Here is a 26,987-nt window from a genome sequence, read left to right as displayed (position 1 = left end):
GGCGGATCCAGGGGGAGCGTACTGGGTGCGCACCCCTTTCATTTTTATTGAAACAAAAGAAATACAAAGAAAAAATAGGGGGCGTGCGCCCCTTTTAATTTTGTAAAGGCGCCCCCCCCCCCCTTTACGTGATTCTTGGATCCGCCCCTAAAGTGGAACCACAGATGATGACTGGTCTCTGACTTACGACCTTGTGCCGCGCAAACTGGCTGATGTACGTGCATGAACATCATCCTTCGCACTGTGTCCTTTTTTAATGTTTCATTACTAAAATAACTACAGTAAATATGAGCAATCGAATAATATTCTTTATGAACATGGATATCCAATAGTTTGCCAAAATGATCATGATTAATTAACCGTACGTTGTTAAAACATTAAGCATACACATGTACATGATAGATACAGAATTAAAAAAGAAACAGACATAAAAGCAATCCCTCACCCCCCCCCCCCTAAAAAAAATAAGAGGCAGCATGATTAGAATCTACTCTTAGTACGCCATGTTATACGTCTTGACTCCTTTAAAAACTGGTCATGGCATTCACTCTGTTGGGCTTCACAATATCCTGGTCGCTGGTTGGTGCCCTGGTAGCATTATTAGTGGGGTAAGTAAATAATAAATATAATGTAGACCTACAAACTTTCATTTACCGACAGATATATCAGACAACAACCCATGATTTTGCTATACCTTAGTATACCTATGGCTAGTTGGTCTCGCCATCATCTTACACGGCTTTGTTCAGCCGGCCAAATTCCACAATTTTCCTGATTATGGGCTGTTATGCGCTGATATCACGGTACAAGGTTCAATCAAGTAGACGGAAGACTAATTAGGTCTACGCCCCCACATCCCTATTTTAAATATTGATATCTATACCCTCTATCCTTGGGGTACAGTGCACACTGAATTGAACACGTTATGCACGGGGATCTATACACTGTAAATTACAAAAGTCTTTCCACTGTCAAATCATATAAATCTAAACAAAAGACACTCGAGAGTGAAAATCGCTAGCTGAAGACGCACTTCATTTCTCTATCAAGTTTACTTATGATAGACAATACAGTACACAGCTTGTTCTATCTATACACTACACCAAACACTTTTAAACTGAGTGAAGCTAAACGCATGTCGCCTTTTGATAAGTGGATGGGAGGGGCAATATGGTAGATTAATCGCGTCTGCCTGTGTCTATGTCAATGTTGACATCAATGTCAATGTACTCGATGCAATAATTGCTACGTAAATAGACAATTTAGTCGTGCAGTCGTGATCACAGCAGATATTAAAAGATGAAGTGACGACGAGGAACATTCGAGACTTTTTTTCTTATCTCGCTGTCTACTCGGACACGTCACCTTATCATCCTGTAGTCAGAAGCATGACTCATTTTGAAATATCAACGTATGATTATCATGCTGCTGATAGTGATTATATATTTCCCCAAACAATTAAGAGGAACAGACTTGAGAACTGACCTTGGTGTTATCATTATATCAATAAACTTTGATTAGTTTGTGATCTTCTGACATGTTCTTTTATGTGTTTAACCCTTCGAAGTCTTCAAAAAACTATTACATCAGATTATCACTAAGATGGGATGATGATGCAACAAATCTTCTGGATAAATCAGTATTATAAAATAAATAAAGACAGATATAAAGACAGTAATCCTTCCCAATCGTCTTACGTGATTTAGATATTGTGTCACAATTAGAAAGTCAATTTCATTCGCCCGAGTTATTGACGTTATCTTACCAACACACAAGACTGCGTATTAAATGTTGAGGCTTCGTAGAAGGTGCCGATGTTGTGGCTGCCATAATGATCTCTATATAGCAAAGTTTGTGGATAATGACATTTCTCTCAGTCAAACTTTGTATACTATATCAACTTTCCGTTTCAGACGAGAGGTGTGGAAGCTGACATACTTCAAAAGACATGGAATCCCTGGACCTGGAGCTCTACCCTTTCTGGGAAATATCATCACAATTGGGAAGAAAGTAAACCATGTTCCATATCACGTCCTAGACACACTTTGATCAGGAAAATCTGATCGGTTTGTCTCTAATGCTGCACGAGAAAAAAGCTATAGGGATTTTTTACCAACAACTTATTCCAGTCATGGGACAAAAATTGTGCTATTTCTGACACTATGAGAGGTTAGCATTGACGTAAAAGCAAACCCTGCTAGCAAGGAGAGAACACTTCTTTTTTACAGTTTGAAAAGATGTTAAAGCAAATGTGACATTTTCTCATTATGAATTAAATGGTAGTAGTCAATATCAGACAAAATAAAATTGACCTCATACCAAATGTTTTGTGGCGTCCTCCAATTATACGTGGTTGCATTGCTATATTTGTTGGAGCCACATGTATAATATTTTCTGATTAAAACATACATATGAAAAACTTTTGGCCAGATTCGTGCAGAAAATCAGCTGGCTCTGTGTGCTCTTCTCACACACACAGCACACGGCCGTGATCAGGCAAAACTACGTATCTCGTTTGTGGCGATTTCGAGACATTCACGTTTAAAGTTTAAACGTTTGCCGTTTTACATAGAGTGATTTACATAACTTGGAATTGTGTTCTGTAACAAAAGGGAACTTTTATGTTTTATTTAATTCGAAATACATACTCATTATTACATATTTATACAAATGTAAGAGTTTCTTTGAAAGATACGTTGTACTGCAAGATCAATGCTGGCATAGTGACAATCATAATGATCTTTAGTACTTAAGTATTATGTATAGGGTGAAGCCGCACTGGCTATGGAAGACATACGACCTCGTCTCATTTCACGAGTCACTGAGAGTGGATTTCTTTGATGTTTTCCCTTTAAAAAGAGTATGTTTCTAATTACTCTAAATTCTAAAAGAGGTACAGGAGGCAGGTAAATGTCTTGAAAAGGTTCTTCTCTTCTCTTTTCCACATAGGGCTTTCACTTTGCCTTCTTGGAATTCAACGAAAAGTATGGCAAGGTGTTCGGGTAAGATCATTGTTCTCAGTGGCGTATCTAGGGAAAACGGCGCCCGGGGCAAGCGCGAAAATCTTATTGCGCCCCTAATTTCTTAAAAAGTGTTCAACCCCAACCCCATCCCGGTAGGGACTTTAAAATGTCCACATGATATGCTTTTTCAAGCACTTAAAAGAGGTCTTTTGAGGGTGATTTGAATGTAATAGGCAACCCTAAATTTTGATATACTTTGGAGAGCGAGCGGAAAATTTTTGTATTTAGGCTTACAAAATATGGAATTCTTGTCATTTTTTGGTTATTAAATCTTCGAATTACAGTTCTAATCAAGATATAGTGATGGCCTTATAGATAACGATTTATACCAACAGAGTTCAACCCCAATCCCATCCCGGTAGGGACTTCAAAAAAAGGTCCACATGATATGCTCTTTCGAGCACTTTAAAGGGGTCTTTTGAGGGTGATTTAAATGTAGCAAATTTTGATAAATTTTGGCGAGCGAGCGCAGCGAGCGAGCAGAAAATTTTTGTATTTCAGCTTACAAAACATGGGATTCTTGTCATTTTGGGGTTATTAAATCTTACAATTCTAATCAAAATATAGTGACGGTGTTATAGATGATTTATATACCAACAAACTGAGGACTTGAAAAAATACTCTAAATCAGTACGAGCTAGAGAGCCGAAATTTGTATATTTCTGCGTCATCATTACGTTTTGTTCTTATCTTTTCTTCTTTTTTTTTTGGATAAATTTTGGCGAGCGAGCCGAAAATTTTAACATTTTAGCTTACAAAACATGGAATTCATGTTTTGTTTCTATCTTGTTTGATTGGGAGTATAGCAGATTGAAGAAAGATTTTTTTTTTTAAGAAGATATAGCTAGTGTCATCATACAGAAACATGATTATCACAACAGTTGCAGTTGTTATTTTTCGTTATATCCCTTAACAGAACAAAAAAAATAATAATAAACTTGATGAGCTCACAAACCATGCAGCCATTAGAAATCATTCACGGGTGGGATGGTCGATGTGTTTAATGAGACGTGCACACTAATATGAGAAATAATTTATTTATAGTATTGGATATTTCTCATGCTACTTAATGCTATTCAAAGTGCATGGAAAGCAACAAAAACAAATAACCTTTGTTATGTAATCATGAAAATTAAGTTGTTTTAGATATACATTTTCTTTCATCTTATATGACACATTTGTAAACACCTAACAACAATTATCGTTTAATAAACAGTGCATCATTCTCTCAAATATCCTCCTTAGTGTTTTCATGTTTGGCCAACCGGTCATCGTTACGAGTGATCCAGAGATGGTTCGAGAAATAGCTGTCAAGAGCTTCAGCAACTTTATCAACCATCCTGTAAGTCAACTGATTCGAAACGAAATGATGTCCTATACATCAAGATGTTTAGATATGTACACATCGTATTTATAAGTATATCAATGAAGTATCCTAAATTGTTTTTTTCCTATTCTATTCATGTCATTATCTGTCGTCACCTCCCATGCAAGACAAAACAAAATATACCACCCTTGCCATAATAGGCTGGCTTCTGAAATACTGATATTTTTCCCAGACTCCGTTTTACATGGCCTGTGCATTTTCTTATGGCACATAATTTATGATGCAGACCCATGTATGAAAAAATGCGACATTTGAAGACAGTGTAAGGAATGGGTTATGTCATGCGGTAGTTTGGAGGATATTATACGATGCCATCATTTTCCCGATCTTGTAATCATGCATATCCGCAATTATAACTTCTAACACTTCCTTTGTTTTAAGACCGTGTAATACTTCGAAAAATAAAAGGACTTCGGCCCTGATGTACAGAGTCCATTTTTCTAAGGACTATGGCATGGAAACCATAATAATACATTACATACTACAGAATCTGCATATTATCTATCTTTCTTAAAGAACTAAACATACGGACGGTATGCTAAGTCGATAGGCACTATCTTCTTTTCTTTAAGCATCATATTTTTGAGTATGTTTATGCGGACATTCATTAATTCTTTTCCATACAAACCATGTTCAATTTGTCGTAAAATAATCATTTTGTTTTTATTCTTCTGTCTACAATATTTGCAATGAAGAGCTCTGCACTGACGAACAGGCCGTTTGATAAAGGTCTTTTCAATCTAAAAGGACAGAAGTGGAAAAATACCCGAAGCATCATCACACCGACATTCAGTGGTTCTAAAATCAGAAAGGTTTGATACATTACCGCCCTTCCAAACTTGACATTAATTAGTCATCATTAACTTCCTTCCCCGAGTCTTATCTTTTATCGTTGTCTTCGACGTCGATGAAAGGGCATTGGTGAGACGTGAACAAAGATGCCACAACCGAAAACAAATCCGAACACAATTATGGTTCTTAACCAAGTGTTAATCTATAGTATGTAAGAAGAGATACAATAGATAGCGGAGGTACGTTAAGAAAGGAATCGAAGTAGTTATGATTATCACTAACTTATAAGATTGTAAACTGTTGTGTAGAGCGTATAGTATCATTTATGATAATTATTTTGTATCATAGGAAGGTGTGAATACCAAGCCAAACATTTTGAGTGATTTTAAGATGGTCCGTAACTGGTTCATGTTCTGTGCCTTTTTGATCGATCTCAATGAATTCATTAGTTATTAATCCTTTATGTTGTTTTGAGTGTTGATTGACACAAGCACCTCATAGCGTTGTGTATATACACTGTTCAAAGTCCTCAGCAAAAGAGAAAATGTAACGATAAGTCAGTCTCATTCTCATTATATTGTTCATAATAATAGATATTACCAACCTTTTCCATACGTCTGCTCAAAGAAAATTAATGTGCATAACCCCAATTTTTCTTCTTTCACAGATGTCTGACCTTGTTAATGAATGTTGCGACCTTTTGGTGAGAAACATAAAAGGGGATAGGTGTGAGGCAGTGGATGTTAGCAGGTATTAAATCAGAATTATGCCCGCTATAGTCATGACACGAGTGTAGTCATCCACAGTCAATAGTAAATATTTCCATGTCAATCAATTTAGTGATCCCAAAATCAGCAAACCGTGATTCTGAGACATTCCAGAATATCATCAAAGACAACAAGCCCTACACTATTCCCGCCCAATACCATCTCTCATTAAGGCATTTATTGTACTTACGTCATCGCACATGGTTTTCTCCCTGGTCCGCGTTCTACTGCATAAAACTTTTTACCCGAGAAAAGCTCTTATAAGAACTGAAAACTGAGGTTATTATAAATTCGCCATTGACTTTAATACAAGAAAAAAAAAACCCCGAGTTTCCTCAAGTTAAAGTTGCTTTTTCCTGGGTTTTGTTTTGCAACAGCCCCAGTTGCGTTTATCAGAGTATTGCAGTCAATGATTAGAACTAATTGCAACATTATAACTATAACTATAACTATAACTATAACTATAACTATAACTATAAGTATAACTATAAGTATAGTTATAATCTGAAACAACGATCATTTCTCTTTCCTAGGTTCTTCGAAGCCTTTACTCTGGATGGTATTGCACGTTGTGCCTTCGGTCTGCAGGTAGATTCTCAGAACAACCCAAACGACCCATTTATCACAAATGCAAAGAAAATCATATTTGGGAAAACATTCCAGTGGAAAACAATGTTGGCAGGTAAGAAAGCGCTTTTGATTAAGCATCCCCCCATAATTTTCAATGCATTACTTCAATCATCACTTCAGATTATGACATTAAAGATTGTAGATTGATGCCAATATCTCTAAGTAAGCTATTATGAATCTCGTTACCACATACAATCAAGCCCTGTCTTTTCCTCCATGCTTCGAACGTCTCCAATCATGATAATCCCATCAGATTGAGTGCCTATAAACATTAATATCTGACAACATAACTTGAAGGTGACGTTTGAAATGAACGTTCTCACTACAGGATGGAGAATGTATAGCACGATCAAATACGACGTAATGCCTATTTTACTATTAAAAAAATAATAAAAACAATAAGAGCTCTAAGACATTCCCCCTTTCATGTCGACATAATTAAGTATTCATTATGACTTCTGATATACACTGACGGTGTACAAGGGTGAAGGGAGTAAAACTAAATTGTCTGTATGTGTACAAGAATGTGTGGCGCAGCTTTGCATCATATTGCTATAGTAATATACGAAAGCCATATACAGAGACAACTGAAAAATGTTTCAGCGTGTTTTCCAAACATTTTCTCTAAAGAAGAAGAGAAGCATTGACTCAATAGATTGCGCATTCTGTCAACACCTTTCTGATTCTTAAGTGAATTATTTCCTTTAAGTCTCCGTCTTTGAGTTTGAGGGAATTTCAGAATCTCATAGTGAATGTGTTAATTTGAACACTTTGCCGAACCAGTTGTGTGTTCTGTTTAACAGGTCTGGTCCCACCCTTGGCGCATCTCATGAACTTTCTGGACGTCAAGACGATGCCCCCAGACGTGATCAACTTTTTCTCTTCAGTTACAGAGGAAGCTATTTCGATGAGAGAAAATAAATTGGTCACCGAGGTCAATATTCTACGTAACATCATGACATTCGTTATAAATACGTTACTATTAAGTCTAAGGAAACGTGTCTTATTTGTTGCAGAATAATATCATTGGGTTTTCATATAATATTATTCCTTCCTGTCCCTTGATTGACATGATTTCGGAGGATAATAACGTATCTTTTCGATGTCTCTGGAAAGGCACAGGTCTTCAAGATGTTGACCCGAAACCTTGGTGCGAGAGATAAAGTCCCTTAGTGAGGGACTTTAGAAGGATGCTTTAAACATTTGTAGATTATGGGAATCTGAATTACAGATATTATGATATTCCATTTGCAGATAATAATGAAAACCGATTACTATGGCGATATACTAGCAACAACAACAAAGCTATTCACGAAAAGTCAGAACACAGTTCAAGCCCACAGACTGTCTTTTGTCTAAGAAAAAGATTTAGTATTTGAACATTAGCTATGGTCTCTCACTACGTTCTTCCACGCCTTATCCGCAGGATCAGAAGGATTTCCTACGTCTCTTGATAAATGCCCATAAACTGAGTGACACTGACACCATTGGGGAGAGGAAGAGAGCAGAAGATGTTACTGATGTACACAACCGTCTTGATGAACATCACAACACTGGTTACTTCCTTGACACGAAAAAGGACAACCCTAAGTTGACCAAAGAAGAAATAGTCGGACAGGTACGAAAATGTTTCCCCTTTCTCTTAAGGCAACGTCATACTACAGAGCGTATCTAGGAAACGAATGCCAAACGAATTAAAAAATTGCTAATTTATGTACTAGAATAGTTGGTAATATGTTTGACGTTCTTTGTATTCATTAGCTGTTCGTATATTTATCGCATTGATTCATAAAATTATCGAGTCACCAGTGTACAGAAAGGCAACATAGAAAATAGATATACAAAGAAAATGATTTAATTTTCATAAATATTTAATGATTCTTCTCATCAGGGCCTTTTCTTCTTCATCGCTGGTTACGAAACAACAAGTACCACTCTGGGCTTCATAGCCTACTCTCTGGCCACCAACCCTGAGGTTCAGGACAAACTCATCCAGGAAGTGGACGAAGTGACCCCAGACAGGGACTCTGTGAACTACAGGTCCATTGCCAAGATGACCTACCTTGATGGAGTGGTTTGTGAGACACTGCGCATGTACCCACCGGCAGCTCTGTACGCATTTTATTGCTCTTTAGTATATTGTATATGTTTGTATTTCATACTCTTCTTCATACTTTAATGGATTGTGTCAGAAGGTGTATTCAATGATCACTGCTTTATAATGTGTTGATGTCGATGTTATGAACATGCTTGAAAAGAACAGAATCATGCGGGCGATATGTTAAGGCTAGTTAAAATCTCCAAATCTAAGAAGGCTGTCCAGAAGTTTATAGTGTCTGGATTGTTCTATTACGAAAGCAAAACGTATGTGCTTCCTTGGGACGAATTCTCGCATAAGCACCCTGCCTTCCTCGCACACTCAGTCTTCCTCCACACACCTACCTCTCCACTATTGCCATGATTGCTGAGCGATGCGGATGTTCCTCTGCCGCGGTTGTCATGTTCTAGCGTCTCGCGAGGATGATCAAACTACTCTTTCGTAGTTTTGTTGGAAATTTATTCTGTTATATTGCTCGATGTACGGATTTACACACTCCATAATCTATCACTCTTTAAATAAAATGGTAAATTTAATGCAAGAATTCGGTTTGTATTAGTTTCTTGGAATTCACACTATGCAAGCAACGCTTTTATGGTAAATTCTTCATATTTGACACATATTCATTCTCTTGTTTGCTTTATTCGACAATTTCCACACTCGATTTTTGATTATTTATCCTTTACTTGCATACTGTGGAATTATATGTGAACCAATAAAAACAAAGAAACAAATTATAAACATCTATAATCGATACTTGTTCTGTTCACAGGACGAACAGAATCTGCAATGAAACATTTACGTATAAGGGTGTCACAATCCCTAAAGGCATGCATGTTCTTCTAGCCGTCTTTTCTATTCACTACAACCCTGAATTCTGGCCGAACCCAAAGGAATTCGATCCAGAGAGGTAAGGCACAATTTTTATCTTCAAGATAAACAGCTTAACTAATAAGCCAGTTCGGGATTAGCTCATGTACAGATGGGTACAAATGACCTTTCTTCTTTCTCAGTTGATTAGGCACTCCACTAGTCTTCAAGCAACAGAATGTATTAGCTTGCCCGACGTAGCAATCTATAGAATTCATCAGTCATGTTCAAACAAAGGATGAACTCGCGTAGACCAGGTGACCAGAATGATCCATCAATTGGCACTTTGGAAAGCATCCATTTCATTATTTTGCATTGAATTTAATGACGATAATTTTCTATTGATATTGCCAATATTGGCAAGCACCACTTACAAGGATTACTTGAAATAACAATTACATCACAGATGCTTATCTCGGTGAATTTAAAAACCAACATGCTCTCCTGGTACAAATTACTTTTTTTTTCTGCTCATGCTCAAAGTGGAACCACGAACTGACTTATAGTCTGAACGCTGTCATTGGGCTAAATTGAGCTTTTTGTAGGACATGATAAAGCTTATTGCATGTTTGCTATATACCTTATGTGAGAATCGCTTCTTATGCTTGGAAATCTACATTTCACGTATGCGCTTAGTTTGTAGTGCGATGCTTTGAATATGACAAAGTGTGACAAATGTGACAAAGTGGAAGCAAATCACTACAAATTAATTTTGATCAAGACCGTAAGACCGATTAATAGAATAGTTTTCATAGGCATATTAAAGCGTAGCAAAAACAAACAAACAAGCAAACTTCTTATCCAATAGTGGCGAGCCAATGGAGTAAAATGGAGTTAAAAGGGGCCTGAGCTTTCGATCCTAGCAGAATGTAAATTTAAATCTATATTATATTCTGCTAGGATCGAAAGCTCAAGCCCCGTTTGACTCCAGGCATATTAAAGTGAGACACTTTTTCTTTTCAAAGACGCATTCGCAACATTCTGAAGAGAGTGGGAAAGAAAGATAAAAAGAAAAGAATCTACTGTGTTTGTCAGTACTTGATTGTCAACAATTTGAGCTCTTTGGTATTTTATGATCCAAGTCTCATTGCTAAAATATTGACACTTGTCCTCCTATCGACATCACGAGGGATAACTGAATTTCGTAATACCCACTTATCTTTCTTCGCATTATACTCGCGCCATTAATTTTGCTATCATTGTGAAGAATGTTTGTGAAGTTTGGTCACACTTTTACTGCATTTACATGTACTACTTATGTCGATGGTTGCAGACGTGCTCGTCATCTGGCGATGATGTAATCTATATCATTAATATCTTATACGACAGATTCTCCAAGGAAAGGAGTGAAGGGCGCCACCCCTTTGCCTGGATGCCCTTTGGAGCTGGTCCTCGACACTGTATTGGGATGAGGTTTGCACTCATGGAAATCAAGATGGCCATTGTGCGGCTTCTCCAGAAATTCCGCTTTGAAACCTGCTCCAAGAGTGAGGTATACTTGTCGAAACGTTGCCTCTCTATACTTTTTTATTATAAAAGAGATCTTTTGCGAAGATGGATATTTGTCCCGGATATTCGTCATTCTGGCTTGGATGACTTTTTAGATATTATATTATGCCTAGCTGCTTTCCATGTCCTATGCGCATTTCAAAATATGATTTTATTTCTTTCTTAACTTCCAGACACCTGACTTTGCTATTAAGATCGGAACAATAATCTTTGGGATTACGCTTATCTGTAAGAAGTTGAAATCATTGCTAAGATTACCACTTCATTTGCTCTCTTCTCTGTACGCCGTATTTGCATTACGGTTATCTGGAAATATTATGCCTTCTTCAATCTACCACTGCGACTGAGGCATAACTACTAGTATCATGTTTAATACCGCTTCTACTCTATGTGTACACTTAGCAGTAGAAATGGTATAGTGGTGATACGTTAACATTGGAAGCATTAATAATGCAAAAGCATTACAGGTTGCAAACCAAAACATCTATACATACAAGTTTACAGTTTTTTAAAATTAAGTTTGGATTCATGTGCTCATGAGTTCAGTGGGGGCTTTAACAATATTCGGTGATGTATCTGGTGACGTTATGTTACGTCACATTGATTTTCTCTATCTCTACTTTCTCTCTGTGTGTTGTATCAACAGGTGCCAGTAAAACTTGGAACACGGAACGTGAAGCCAGAAAAAGGAATTGTGCTATCCGTCATTGAGAGGAAGTAAAGACGATCAAAAACTCGCTTCACGCCGTGCGTCACGTCCCTTTTCTTGGTCGAAAGATCTGCACAGCTAACATCACAAAATATCTTAAGTGTAATGGCAGCCTTTTTCTTACGGCAGATGCAATATTATTTTTGTTATGCAGGGCTTATCAACTTCATTTAAGTTAGTCAACAATGTTTTTATATTAGAGTATTGTGGGGAGTATGTTCAAGGCATATTATGCATGTTCATGTCATTGCTACCATGAAACCCCACAAAGTTAGCATGTACATTATTGTATCAATACAGTGTACAAATTATAATAATATTATGTTTGTTATCAGCTGAGTAATCTATATCGGCCCCGCTTACTTGATGTTGTTTTAAAGAAAAGAAGAGAGAGAAAAATAAGGTGTATAATTTGCCCCTGACAATACTGACATAAACTCAACACAAAATAGATCTTAAAGAAATCAAACATTGATATTAGATATACAATATGGTGGCAGGGAATGCTTTTAAGTCTTTGACGGTGGGACGCATCACACCGTCAGTTCTAGGCGTCGTTATGTCTCGATGTGTCTGTGTTATATAAAACAATGTGTGATAAACCATGTATAGTTGCAGATGTCCGTGTCACCATGAGCATTGTTGGTTACACTTTCTATGGTAAAATTACGTTGTTTTACATAGGTGCAGCCATTCTTGAAATAGAGCACAATTTGATATATCTTCCAGATTTCTAGGCCAGTTTGAGTATAATTTAGTAGCCTGAATGTATATGTCTTCTTCAAGCGATTCTTGGTGATAAGATATAAAGGGAGCGTCTATCAGAAATACAACTCCCAAAGTCCCAGAGTCCCAAATATGAAGAGAAAATACGTGACTACTTAATTTTATGTACTTCAATAAGGTTTACACGAGACACGTGTCATAATCAGTTTCTGGTAGTTCGTTTATTCATGTTTTCATTTTTTATTATTAGAGTATACATTGCATAAGTTGGATAAGCGGTGACAAAAAGAAATGGTTCGACATACTGAATGTCTTGACCTGTGCGTGATTGCTCTCCTGATTCGTAGTGCTGCTTGACTTAGTGAAATATTTCTTGGCATAGCATCAGACTTATGTGAGGCCATGTAAGGTTGGCAGCAGAATATCAGTGTCGAGGTTTGCATTCAAACATTCATTCTCTAAACTTTCCAGGTTGCTCCACTATTAATTGACATCACCCCCCCCCCCGTACTTTACTCGAGACAAAATGTCGGACAGTCAACATGGTCAAACCGCTCGCAACTCGGAGCGCTGTAAGTGTTCGGGAGAGTGTTGTTGTTGTTGTTGTTTTTTTAGAACACACTCCAGGCAGGGTACCATAATAGTCCTTTCCATGACGTCATCACTTGGTATTAGCACATCCCGTGTCGAACATCATTCTCATCCATCTCACAACACAGGATGTAAAATCAATTAGTAACATTTATCCTAGACTACTGTATAGTTTCATATTCAATACCCTAATTAATATCGTGTCCAAATCATAATATCCCAAAGTGTGGTCACATTATTATCAATTAGAGTGTATTGATATCAATTACTGTAGATGGCATGAATTCAACGAGGATTCTTGACATCATTGCAGGTACCTTTAAAACCTTCATGCAGCCTTGAATCTACTTTTAGTACACACAAAAGGTAATTATCGGGTGCTAATGCAAAAGGTATCTATTAAAAGTGTACTTCATTTCAACGTAACAACACTAACGCACTATGATCTCACTTGTACTTAATTCGCTACGAACCACTATCTTAGTACTATGTAGATTTATGTAAAGTCACTGTGACAAGCTGATTTACAGAACTAATTCATTTTTAAGTATTTTATCAACTTGCAATTCGCGGTTTGGATGAAATAAAAAAAAGTCTTTTTTTTTTGTATCTCAGATGCTAACATAATCAAAGTACATTTATGACAATATTATCCTAAATGTATTAATCAACTCGTAATTTTGCCTCTCTTCTGTTAATTCCTGTCAGTGAAGCGCACGAAAATTCCATCCTTTGGAATCATTGACGTGTTTGATGGTTGTACAGGAAGCTGAAAGAAAGAAAGAAAGAAAGGAAAGGACAAAATTGTCAACAAGAGAGATTCAATAAATACACGACAATCATAAACGACACCGACACCAAACATTGCGATTAATTATTTTCAAATAGTCAGTTGATAGTGCTTGTTTTCAAAGATGCAAGCTGGCATACAGGTGAGAGTAAATTGGATTTGAAATTTGAAAAATTATCAGGATGAGGATCTCCTCACCTTCACGAATTAAACGCTGCACCAGATGAAAAGATCAAAACAAATATGAATGTCTGTAATTTTTTTCTTCTTATGTCTTGCTTTTTAAATGCATGGTGCATAATAATCTTGCTAAGATCATTTCCATTTAACAATGTTTAAGCGTATAAATAAGCCACATCGCCTGTTCTGTTAAAGATATGATGATTTTGCCATCTTGATTTCTCTAAAAGCAGAAGAGTTGTTCAATTTATGTACGAGTACTACTCATCATTAATGCTTTATGCTTGTCTATGCTTACCTCGGTCTTTGGATCCAGCTCTATGCGGTAATTCTGAAGAAGGCGAACAAGTGCCATTTTGGATTCCATCAGTCCGAATCTCATTCCGATGCAATTCCGAGGACCGGCGCCAAATGGTAGCCAGGCAAACGGATGGCGCTTTTCACGATTCTCCTTTGAGAATCTAACGAAAGATAGATAGATATAGACAAGCATAAAAAGAGATAGAGAGGGAGGGAGGAAGAAAATCGATTACCATCCTTACCTGCCAGTTTTCTGAATTCAAACAAACCCAGCCATCAACCGTTTTTTTTTACAAAATGAAAGTAGGACAGTTTGTACTTTGAATATCAATCCCTTGTTCTCTTAAATTGAAGAACGCAAAATTGAATTCCTTTGTGTTACATAGCATCCAATACTTCATGTAAGGTTTAAGATTAATACATCGTTGATTTGTTGATGAGAAAGATTGATTAGGAGAAGCCCGTAAGCTCTAAAAGGATATCGGTTCGAACTGCATACCAGATTTTTACCAAAGAAGAATGCCTCATAACAGATGTTTCATATGACGCATCTTATAAATTACATATATCTGTATTCTTACTGACAGCATGTGCCACACTTTCACTTTAAGTAACGTTGCACTTTCTTCTATACCTTGTTGGGTCGAACTTTTCAGGCTCTGGCCAGATCTTTGGGTCATGATGGACAGCAAAATATGGGAAAATAACTTGGACACCCTTCTCGAAGGTTATTCCGTTGATGGTACAGGTCTCTGTGCATGTTCTCTCTCCTCTATAGTATACAGGAATAGCAGAGAGAAAAATTATGTCATAAAACCGAGAAACATTCACATTAAATCACAGACTTATATATTGTATATACATACACATTTTGCAGAAGTTTGTGAATTTTGTCACTTCTGATTTCAGTCTTTTTAATAAAATGATGCTATGTAAGATCAACGAAAGTCTACGTCGATAATCATTCATTTAGATAGGCACCCAGGTTATGAATTTAAACAAAATGCGTGAATTATTTAACCACAAGTCATCATCATCATCATTCTATCACCATCATCAACAACATCAAAATCGGTTGTAAAAAAAGTGTTTTTCGTTTGGACTTCATTGACCAGACAGAGTCGAAAACACAGTCATGTCGAAAAGCAATTTAGCGGGAAAACAACCTACAAGCAATCAATCAAAATAAGCAGAAAGATTCATTTCTTACGCGGGTACTGGTGGGTACAATCGAAGAGTCTCGCAGACGACTGCATCAAGGTAGGGCATCCGTGCAACGGAGCCATAATCCACTGATTGCCGCGTGGGTGTCACCTCCTCGATTTCTTTGACGAGTTTTTCCTGCACACCTGGGTTGGTGGCTAGACAGAATGTTGCATATCCCAGAAGGGTTCTCGTCGTCTCATAGCCACCCAGAAAGAACACCATCGTCTTTTCAAATTCAAATTCAAATTCAAATTCAAAATGAATTTATTAGGGATTTTTTTGCATCGAATATACATTATAAGCTAAGAACCCCGTTAACTATAAATGTAACTAACGTTAACTAACTGTAGGTTACAGACTATCAATTCCCCCAAAGTTGTATGTTATGTTCCTGGATCTACATGATAACCCTCATGTGGGCATGTGTGGCACTTTTTGATATGCACTTTACGTTAGGTAAAATTTAATGAAACTTAGTAGGGTCTATGCAAGCCAATGGGAGACTTGAGGCAATGACGTAATCACTTGTAATCCCTCTACTATATTATTCTGTGCGTAAAATCGTGATGGATATTCATGTTTCTTTGAAGCATATGAAGAACTACAATTCGCAACTTACAGCTTTAATGACGCTTTTTGCAGTTCTTTTAGATTGGTTTAACTCAGACTATTAAAGTCAAGTTTAATATGAACATAAGTTTTTTATAAACTCAGTTTTCGATGGAAAGAGTTATTCTGCAATAAATTAGAATAATTTTGTAGCATCTATTTCAGTGCTTGCCTTGATTAAGAAACCATGTATTGTGAATAGATGAGAATTGAGTGACAACTCACTTGGGCCAAAACTTCATCATCCGTCAGTTTCACTTTGGTCCGCCGCTTGGAGTCGAAGTACTCCTTGACACCATGATGTTCATCCACCAGATCATGTAGGTCTTTGGCTTCGCTTCCCTGGTCTTGGTCCTCGTGAGCATTCAACAAAAGGTGTATGAAGTTTTGTCTCTACATTGGGAGAGGTACAGGATAGAAACATGCAAGTAAAGTTCGAAAGATAAAGATAGGACTTTGCAGTGATTCATCACTTTGCATGGGGCTGGGATCAGTTTCTTGTCAGATTCACACAAGATATTTTCAATTTTACTATATATATCACTAGTATAAGCGGGAAGATGGCAATGGAACATCACATTCTATTCGCACGTTACTAGAAGAAACTTAATTTCAAGAGTAAAGTTATTGTAGTTTTATGCATCGAAACCTAGGCTGATGTATAAATAACATCTTTGAAAATTAGGTCGAAGGAAGATGATACATGCCACAAACTGTGAACATAGCGCCTAACTAAAAGTTATTAATGTCATATAATGACGACACCGAGGGGCAAATAAGTTTAAGTATAACTTTACGCCCACATCCAAGGTATGTTATCCAAGGTATGTTATAGTGTACCTGATTGGGCCCAGCTTGTTTCTTCAGGTGTGCAGCGCCCGCGACCACAGAGCGAAAGAAGGCAAAGACTCTCTTTGGAATAACACCAATATCCATGAAGTTGAAGAGATGTCCCATAAACGGGAAGATCCCTATCAATCAAAGGAATGGTCACATGCTACATTAATATGTACCTCTCAACGTGAGTGTTTATTCAAAAGTTTATACAGCACATGCACTCTTCGAGGCATCTTACGAAGTGCCATATTACAAGGCAAAAACAGCCTGGTATAGGCCTACTCCTTTCTCTGCTATCATGTCTGTATAATGCTCACTGACATTGAGCAGGAAGAATAACATTAATATTCCGTATCTGGATTATGACTGCTAAACTGAATCCATGACTGTCTTCATTTTACTCATTTTCACTTCTGATATTGGTTGTTTTACATTAGACCTTCGCAAGAGACCAATGTTTGGATCCTTATTCATACTCCTTTTTTTTTTCCTGTGATGAATACTGAGCATAGATCATGGTACGAACCAGAGAGTAGGAAAACGGGACTGAAGACACTAAAATTGGTGAACTCCTTTGCGTTCTTCACGAATGGGTCATCTGGGTTTTTCTGTGAGTTGACTTCGAGACCGAATGCACATCGAGCGATACCATCCATTGTGAATCCACCAAAGAAACTGCAGGATGCAAGTTGAGATTTTGATTTTGATTCATTTTGATTTATTCGGTGGAGAGCAAGATCTTGCTTTATGATTCACTGGTGTTACCTGATACTACCTATTTTGCAAGGAACATGCATCTCAAAAAGATACAGACACCGAGTGTTGACATCTTTGTTAGCTGTTGTGCGCTTAATATAATATAACAATTTAGATCAACAATCTCCTCCATAAATCAGCCACTGCAATAGATCTGATACTGGCCACCTCATTTCGTTTTTTTTAATCGACTTAACATGAATATCCATCACGAAATTATGCAAAATATTTAGTTTACACCCTCTGAAACGATGTTGATCGTCATATATATAGAATAAAGTTGCCATATAAATTTATTAAACCTATTGCTCAAAATTATTATATAGGTAAAAATGATAGCGCTTACAGACAGTGAAAATCATATCAAACGATCGACAAATATAGTGGAGAACTTATTAATGATTAAATGCGCCGACTTATACAATTGCAGTTTTCCCTATGAGTTGAATACTGTAAGAGTTTACTTTCTTATCAACTTTATTAACAAAAAGGTAAAAGGGCACAGCATTATTTGTTAGGAAAATAATGTGACTGCTTGACGTTACAACTGCATGAATGGAGCAAGAGACTTACGAGAAGCATTCCACCCTGTTTTCTTCGGCTTGGAGATTGCCCGCATTAGCGACCAGAGTATCACAGCATTCGTTTACCAGATCAGACATCTAAATCGTTACATGGATAGGCGGAATACATCGGAACTATCAGGCGCATATTGGCAACTCGAATTTGCTGATGAAAGATAAAAAGTAAAGACGAGTACTGGCGGATCCAACAAATTGTAAATTAATAAAAACGTAAGTGTTGTTCCTTTGAGATTCAAATTCGGTGTAATTTTTTGTTGAACTGATTTGCCCGTTAGAAACGGTTGTACGTTTTGAACTCTGTCCCCAGTATCAACATTATACCTAGAGCCTCTGATTCTGAAAGGGAGACCTTGAGACGTAATAAGTTATTTTAATCACTAGGTTTGCAGGTGAGAGGATGACGTGAGTAAATAATGTTTTAAAATTCTTACTGTAATGTACATACACTTATAAATTATTTTTTAAAGAATACCAATAATTAGAATATCATTGATTATGGTTATGATACTCTGTTGTACATGAATTCCTTTTTAGTATATACAACCATCTTTTTCAGCAAGTTGGGATATTGTACTTTCCATTTGAAATAGATCGTTAATTTTGAATGCATCTCCCTAATTTTGAATGAGATCATAATATTTTGCCCCAGCAGGATATGGTCCACCCCTCCAAATAATGCAATGTATTAGAAATCATGCCCTATAACCTCTTGCCTCGTTCCACTTCCACTCTTCTCTTCTGCTACCCCCCCCCCCTCGCTCCATATTAACACCAATAATAATAATAATAATAATAATAATAATAATAATAATAATAAAATGACACTTGTAATGATTGACAAAACAAATTGCCCTTCAGTTCGTCAAACAGTTGCAACAAAAACAACTCGACGCCATAAATCATCAATCTGAATAAAAAGGACACAATGTGTCATAATCAACTCACCTTCTTCATTTTGGCTGCGCTAAAGGTCGGTGAGATGAGATTCCTTACGTCCCTCCAGTGATCACCAGTGAGCATGGTCAGCATCTTATCGGCCGGTCTGTTCTTTAGGACCTGGGTCTGGTCACGACATATGACAACTATGTGACAGCATTGGAAGTTTGATGTTACTATCGATGACGTTTGTCATGATGGGAGAATATTACTCTGATGTCAGATTTTATATCGCTGATCATTTGTATCAGTAGTTAGCAATACAACTGTACATGTACATGTATATTCCTCTTTTTTTTTGTCTTTATGTATTCATCTATGACTATACTATATGTGAAATACCAAAACATTGGCCAAACTAAACGACGACACCCCGTCAGAAGTTAGCAAAAAAAAAGTTTGCTGAATTGTAAATGGGTTAGTCCAGGTTAGTCCTACAAGACCGCTCTCTTATATGTATATAACTATATATATGTATATGATATTCATATATATATGTATGTATATATATATATGTATGTATATATATATATATTTATATATATATATATATATATAATATTATATTATATAATATCATGTTATATTATATTATATTGTATTATATTACATTATATTATATTATATTATATTATATTGTATTATATTACATTATATTATATTATATTATATCATATTATATTATATCATATTGTAATATATAATATCACACTACATGAATTTCCTAGCTACAGATCAGTTCGCTCAGTGGTTGGCATCATATGCATATACGTACAAGAAAAAAAACCTATAATCATAGGTCTATATATTTTCTGACAAATACGATTTTGAGAATACAAAGTAAAGGAAACATATCACAAATCAGCATCTTTCCCTCCTTACCGTGTGGTCGACGAAACAAGAGAAGTTTTTCACCATCATTTCCCTCAGCATGTCGAGATTAAACACCACATACATTTGTTGCCGGAAGAGGAAAGCTCTGAGTCAAAGAAATTTGAAATCAAATATGAATACACAGAAAGGAAAATGTCATATAATATACATGGATAGAAGAACATTTAAGTAATATTACATAATAGATACATGAATAATTTCAAAAATAATATCAGTATTATTCACCATTTGCAGATGAAACAAAAACCAAGCTTTAGTGCTTCAAATAGTTCTAAAACGTGAGTTAGAGATAGAAGCAACATTATATAAAAAATAATGTTAATCAGTATAATCAATGTTAAGTATTGGTAAATATACAAAATGTGAACAATAGTTATAATAAGATTGTTTCTAGACTAAACCGTCTACAGTTATGGTTTATTGAGAAAATAGTGATATCTCCCTATATTTTAGGCTTTATTGCAAAATATTTATATGGTATAAGGATGTTCGTGACACAATGACCTACACATGTATGCATCAAATGCGATAACTCTAACATTCTTTAAATCACTGCTCCCAATGGTAAACAGGAGCTTTAAACTTCCAACGGTGTTGAATTTGAGAGGCTCAGTTAAGTCGCTGACCCCCCCCCCCCAAAAAAAAAAAAAAGTTACAGCTCGTTATTCCGAAGGTTCGTTATTCCGAAGGCTCTTCAGTCCGAAGAATCGTTATTCCGAAGGTTCGTTATTCCGAATTTCATTTTCGGATTAACAAATCTTCGGAATAACGAACCTTCGGAATAACGCCACAACGCCCTTTTTCATTTTCGGATTAACGAACCTTCGAAATAACGAACCTTCGGAATAGCGAACCTTCGGAATAACGAACAGCACTCAGAAATGTGAATGAACAGGTTATACGCAAAGTCTATGCATATACACGCGTTGCGTAATGTATACGACTGGGAGCCTACGGAATTGGCCAGGAACACTTGAGTTCTTCTTCACTATACAGTGATAGGTTCTCAACATGACAATCGAGAAGCTCTCCGAGAATGCAAACCCCCGTCACGGCCATGAAGTCGCAAACACCATCTCGACCTGTGCACGCATAATTTAATCAGTCCTGGAACCAAATCATCACCAAAAAATAATCACAACTTCATTTTTTGCAATGGACCTTGCCTGAATATTTCACCAAAATTAATTCATGTTCTGAAGGGATGGTACAGTATTGGTGGAAATGAGGATTGGGCTTTTAACTTTTTGCGAGATACGTACAAGAAAACACTTATGAAATAGTACAGAGCATACCATTTTAAGAGGAATTCAAAGTTTATTTGATGAAAATCGGATTTGGAATGACTGAAACATCCAAAAACAAAGTAAAACAAAGCGATCGTAATAAAGTGTGGGTCCCACACTTATTAGAATCGCTCTGTTTTGGATATCTCAGCCATTTCAAAACCATTTTTCATGAAATAAACGTTGAATTCCTCATGGAATTACATGCTCCTTCATATTAGGTTTCTCCTTATCTCATAAACACCACCAAAAAAGTTAGAAACCTGAAATTAGGTCTCAACCAAAACTATACGATCCCTTTAAACTCTTCGGGTGATACTGATATCACAATGAAACGCCGACATAAGCAACTTAATGGACCTACGCCAAATACATGTCCATCTTCATTTCAGCACGATCTTTACTAACCCGCAGTAATCTCCGTAGTCTTTGGCGTAAGCTCTGGAAACATGATGTACCCCCTGAAGCAATTTCGAAGACAGAAAATATAAAACATGTGATAGAGGGCAAGGAACAGTGTCTGGGAACTATCATACAATGGTGTTATGTCATATGAAAATAATTTTGTAACAAACTGTTGCAGGGCTTTTTTTTTGGAAAACCATATACAGTACGATGTATCCTCAATTTCCTGATCATCGGTTAGATCATGGACCCTAGTAGGGTCCATGGATGAATTACCTGATTTTATCTCCTTTTGTCTAACACCTCTTTTCAATGACAATAGATTTCAAAATTTATGGCCACTCTCCGCTGTGAATCATAATGCCCTTGAATATGGTTTGGGGATACTATAAAAGCTTTTATTGTTCTTTATTGTCACCCCATCAAAGAAAACTATTGTTATTTTGATTTTAAAAAAAAGACATCCCGACCCCCGGCAAAGGATATGCGACAATGTACGTTTCAGTACAGGAAAAGCTGGAACGTTTGATAGATTCAGTTTCAACATTTTTTTTCTAAATAAAGAAGAATAACATTAAAAAGTTTGCTCCTGTTTATCATTCCTTTCTCAGGCTGAGTGTCGAATTTACCTTGCTTAATCCAAAGAGGTTTCCAATGAACGGCAAAGGGGTCGGTCCGGGAATCCCGCGTCTTTTGAAGTACGTCATATTCCATAGCTCCCTTCTGTAATGGTGATAGTAGCAAGATTGCCAATTATTAGATGGCATCGTTATAAAATGATGCTGGTGGCGGAAAACAGTGTTGGTACATTGTATAGTGACGGTATGATGATGATTGCAATGGTCATGGCGCAATAATGATTTTTTAGGTGGATTTTGGGATGACAGTAATGATGACTGAGGTGAGAGCTACAGGAGTGGCGATCAGTCACATGAATTTTGATAATTGTTAGCAGCGGCGGTCGTGATATCAGAGATAGAGAAGTGAATCAAAGATTGAAATTGCTCATTTGTAAAAAGAGGAGACGGGAATATTGATTAACCTGATGGTGGGACAACGACAGCACCATGATGATGATGATGATAATGAAGATGATGATGATGGTGGTGGTGATTGATGACGATGATGATGACGAGGAGGAGAAGGAGAAGGAGAATGATGATCCTATCAGTGGTTGTGTTTTTTGATAGTGGGAAGGAAGAAAATGAAGATGGTGGTGATCGAAGGGTTTGGTATGCTATGATATCAACGACGATTATAAATGCGGAAATTTAACGAAGAGAAGAGATTACATTACGATTACTTATATAAATCATTATCTGATATTCAGGTCAAAACTGAATGAATGATACAAGTATTCAAACGATAGAGCAGCCTTGTTGCCGTTATACCTATGTCTCCAATTATCATCCTCACCACAAGAGTTGTTTTATCCATGCTATTAACATACATAAATTGTACATGCCTGTCCCACATCAAATCGGATCTAAGCTACAAGATGTATAGTCCTAAAAATATAACCTATAATCTATACTTATGTCATAGATACATCATTCGTCTTATCTGTGTAGTATCACCATTATACAATGATGGAATCCATGTTAATTGTCAAGTGCATGTATGCACCAGCATCTTCGAAAGTAACATCAGCATAATGTTAACTGAAAATAATGAATAGCTTGTATCAACTCACGCCATAATAAGCGCAAAGACAGCGGCGAGAAGGGGCCATGAGAAGCCCAAAGTCGGCAGAGAAAACGCCATGGTCCAAAGCTGCTAGTGCTACTGTGAGTCGTCGATACCAAAATGAACCGAGTCTAAGATATGCCTACACTGCGTGCATATTATATACTGTTGTAGGGGAGCAGTATGATAGTACAGAGAGTTTCCATTGATATACAAATATGGATTTATTGTATTACTCCACCTTGTGCAATTTTTTTTTCAAGTAAATCCGAACTTTGTACCCTGCCATTGCTCCAGGGATAAGATTTCCGCGCGTGCTCGCACTGCAAAGAACCAACATTTGACCTTTTATGGTCATAGACTGACTAACGAATCTTAACAAATGTATACTGTACACTGTTTGTGCATACTCTCACCGATAAAGGTCTAAAGATAATCGCAGTTTTCGGCTCGAGTATTTAACTGCTTTCCAGGTTTACAAATCCGTACTGCATAAAATCTGTGTCACAGGTTAATGAAGTCATTAGGCAAAATAATCAAGAAGAAATGACGTTGCTTTCCTTTTACGGGAAACATTGGTAGATTGTACAGATGGAGAAACATAACCAGTATCAAAGGTGAATGAAACATGAATTCTGTATTCACGACATTCCTTCTCACAGTACTATAGTAATGAATGGTTCTCAAACGTTAATCCTGTCGGCTATCAGTCACCAGATTCTAGCACTCGTCAAAACTAAATTCGGTCACCAATATGCACCATACCGCATTTATTGAATTCTATACTCTAACCCCTTGTCGAAGATTTAGCGGATAATTGGTTCCATGCAGGGCCAGGGATGTATCGCATTTATTCTAATCCATCAATCAATGTTCACACGCCATATACAACTGTACTGGATTTCAACCATGTGTGAAACCTTTTTAAACCCAACGATGAATTAAACTGGCCAGTGCATATAAAACGGATAGTATAGCATTGGTGGAGATGAAGATTGGGCTTTAAACTTTTTTTTTTTTCGAGATACCACGAAAGCACTTATGAAATAGTACAGAGCATACCATTCCATGAGGGATTCAAAGTTCATTTTGATGAAAAACGGTTTTAGAATGGCTGAGACATTAAACAAGAAAGTAAAACAAAGCGATCGTAACAAAAGGTGGGTCCCACCTTTCATTAGGGTTGCTCTGTTTTAGATATCTCAACCATTTCAAAACCAATTTTCATCAAAAACATGTTGACTTCCTCTAGGAATTACATGCTCTTTCATATTTCATAAAAGGTTTCTCATCATCTCACCAAAAAGATGCTATAAATCTGAAGTTTGGTCTCAACCAAAACTATGCGATCTCTGCTGGACAAGATGTGTGAGAGAATATAAGCCAGCCGATCAAGAAGTTCACATACACGAAACTCTCTCTCTCTCTCTCTCCCTCTCCGTCTCTACCATACCAGACACACACAATGCATAATTATCAGTGTATTGTAATACACAAACATACCTAAGTATAGTAACCATGACAACGGGAAATTTCCCCCGTTCCATGTAATATATACGTTGTACTGACATTCCAGAAACTTCTTCTACGTAGTTCTACTGTGGCACGAAGAACTTGCTCCATCCTGTCAGTGGCTTCCTTGTGGCTTTGACATAAGTTTGTACATAAGTATAAAGTTATATACACATGTATATTATACACATTATTTTACTCATATTCATACAACACATACATGTACATTCAAGCTCACACAAAGGCCGTCAGAAGATTTTGAGGGGTACATGTGTCAGTATACCCGACTCCATTTATCCACTTTATTCTATCAAATCATAACACACTCTCAACGTGATAAATATGCAAAAGACATAACTTGTCATACTGCCTATTACGTGCCAGAAACCCAGGTCGTGTGTTGTACAGTACATTCATTATCATTAATGAGTTTCTGTCATCATTCCTTGAAATATAGCCCTACGACTCTTACTTGAACAAATGAAGACAATTTAATTGATTCACTTTGCGTTGTCAGGCTACGTAGGATGTTTCACTGGAAAATCTCTGGACTACAAAGTGTATCTTCCCTCGTTTCTCTCTTCTAATCCCCCACTATTTTATCAATACAAGTAATGCAATGACGATGTATTTGCAAGTTTAGCTATTTATTTAGCTATTTTACATAAACACTGAAAACAACAACAACAAACACAAAATTACGTGTCACTACACAGCACTGACACCATGAATATAATGTACGTTAATTTTTTTACCCATACATACCTCGGAAATCAGAAACTCATCTATAGCAGAGTGCTGGAAGCAGAGGCATTTGCTACCACCTGTTTTTGGTTTTCTGCATACATGTATATAAAATCAATTTGTTGATATATAATTTCATAATCAATCAACTTGCAGAGATATCTAAATTGTGACATCTAGAAACGCATTTAACTAGGTCTACTCACTTTTTACTCTGCTTTTCTTCTTTCAATGAATGCAAAATATTGCACAAACAATTTGCTGATACAGTACAGGTGTACATGGGACACATCTCTGGAATATGTGTCTGATTTTTGTCCAAACAGACTATCCAATTTGATATTTATTTTTCTTACAGCCATCACTTTTGCAGCTTGTCAGAGATGAGCTGCACTCTTTATCTGGCGAATGACCAGCGTTTATCTTTGTGCGTGTGTGTGTGTGTGCGTGTATGTGATTTAAATCTGTGAAAAATTCAAGCCTATCAAAATGGAGGTAACTCGGACGTGTGCAATGGTCTTCTCATCTCAAAGTAATCTTCACTACAGTGCACTCCTATTAATAACGATCACGGTTATAACAAAGTTTTGGATACAACTAAGTAACATTCAGACTCATAATCATCATCTAGATATCTTTAAACACTTTATTTGTTCGGATACAACAAAATTTTGATATAACAACAGAAAACTGACTTTATTATGATGGAAGTCACCTGCACTGAAGGATGTTTGCATGAAATGTCATCTTTCAGACATTGCTCTTCATAAAAATCTATATTTTTTCTAGTAGATTCACAACTAGAAATATAATGTGGAACAATATTCTTAGGCAACTGTTCTGTGAAGAAAGTAAACCTCACTCACAGGCAGTGGAGGGGCTCTTCTGAATATGTAGAATATGGTCAAAATACCCTGAAAGGGTAACTCGTGTTGATATTGTGATCAAATGGTGACATTAAGAAATGAGATACAGGTACATTGTATATGTAATTCTGATACATGTTTGTATACCATGTATACAGTAATGCAACTATAATTAGGATAACTTCAATTCAAAAGAGAGAAATTTCATAGGTAATGTTTTAATTTGTCACTTAATATTGGAAATCTATGTACACAGTTTGTTTACCATGTTGATTTAATACCCAGGTTTTCTGA

General features: G+C 36.6%; 2 protein-coding genes across 2 annotated transcripts; one reads left to right on the top strand and one right to left on the bottom strand.

Annotated features, from left to right (window-relative positions):
• Window positions 1–537: 537 nt before the first annotated feature.
• On the top strand, window positions 538–11,797 carry LOC140232121 (cytochrome P450 3A29-like). The gene is made up of 13 exons (XM_072312272.1): window positions 538–608; window positions 1,914–2,010; window positions 2,950–3,002; window positions 4,269–4,365; window positions 5,106–5,222; window positions 5,870–5,952; window positions 6,503–6,651; window positions 7,403–7,533; window positions 8,026–8,217; window positions 8,491–8,711; window positions 9,470–9,607; window positions 10,897–11,059; window positions 11,723–11,797. Exons 1-13 carry the CDS (start codon window positions 538–540, stop codon window positions 11,795–11,797), a joined length of 1,587 nt encoding a protein of 528 aa, XP_072168373.1.
• Window positions 11,798–13,689: 1,892 nt separating this feature from the next.
• On the bottom strand, window positions 13,690–23,649 carry LOC140232088 (cytochrome P450 3A13-like). Its single transcript, XM_072312243.1, has 13 exons — window positions 23,579–23,649; window positions 22,515–22,608; window positions 21,889–21,941; window positions 20,183–20,279; window positions 19,310–19,426; window positions 18,354–18,442; window positions 17,551–17,699; window positions 17,028–17,158; window positions 16,413–16,580; window positions 15,583–15,803; window positions 15,007–15,144; window positions 14,371–14,533; window positions 13,690–13,871 (listed from the first exon to the last, which is right to left on the bottom strand). The coding sequence occupies exons 1-13, from the start codon at window positions 23,647–23,649 to the stop codon at window positions 13,797–13,799; spliced, it is 1,566 nt and encodes a 521-aa protein (XP_072168344.1). The 3' UTR covers window positions 13,690–13,796.
• Between the last annotated feature and the right edge of the window lie 3,338 nt (window positions 23,650–26,987).

This window comes from Diadema setosum, chromosome 1 (genome assembly GCF_964275005.1).
Source record: "Diadema setosum chromosome 1, eeDiaSeto1, whole genome shotgun sequence".
NCBI classification, from domain to species: Eukaryota; Metazoa; Echinodermata; class Echinoidea; order Diadematoida; family Diadematidae; genus Diadema; species Diadema setosum.
The sequence above is the reverse complement of the archived record's forward strand: the minus strand, read 5'-3'. Positions and strand labels throughout refer to the sequence as shown.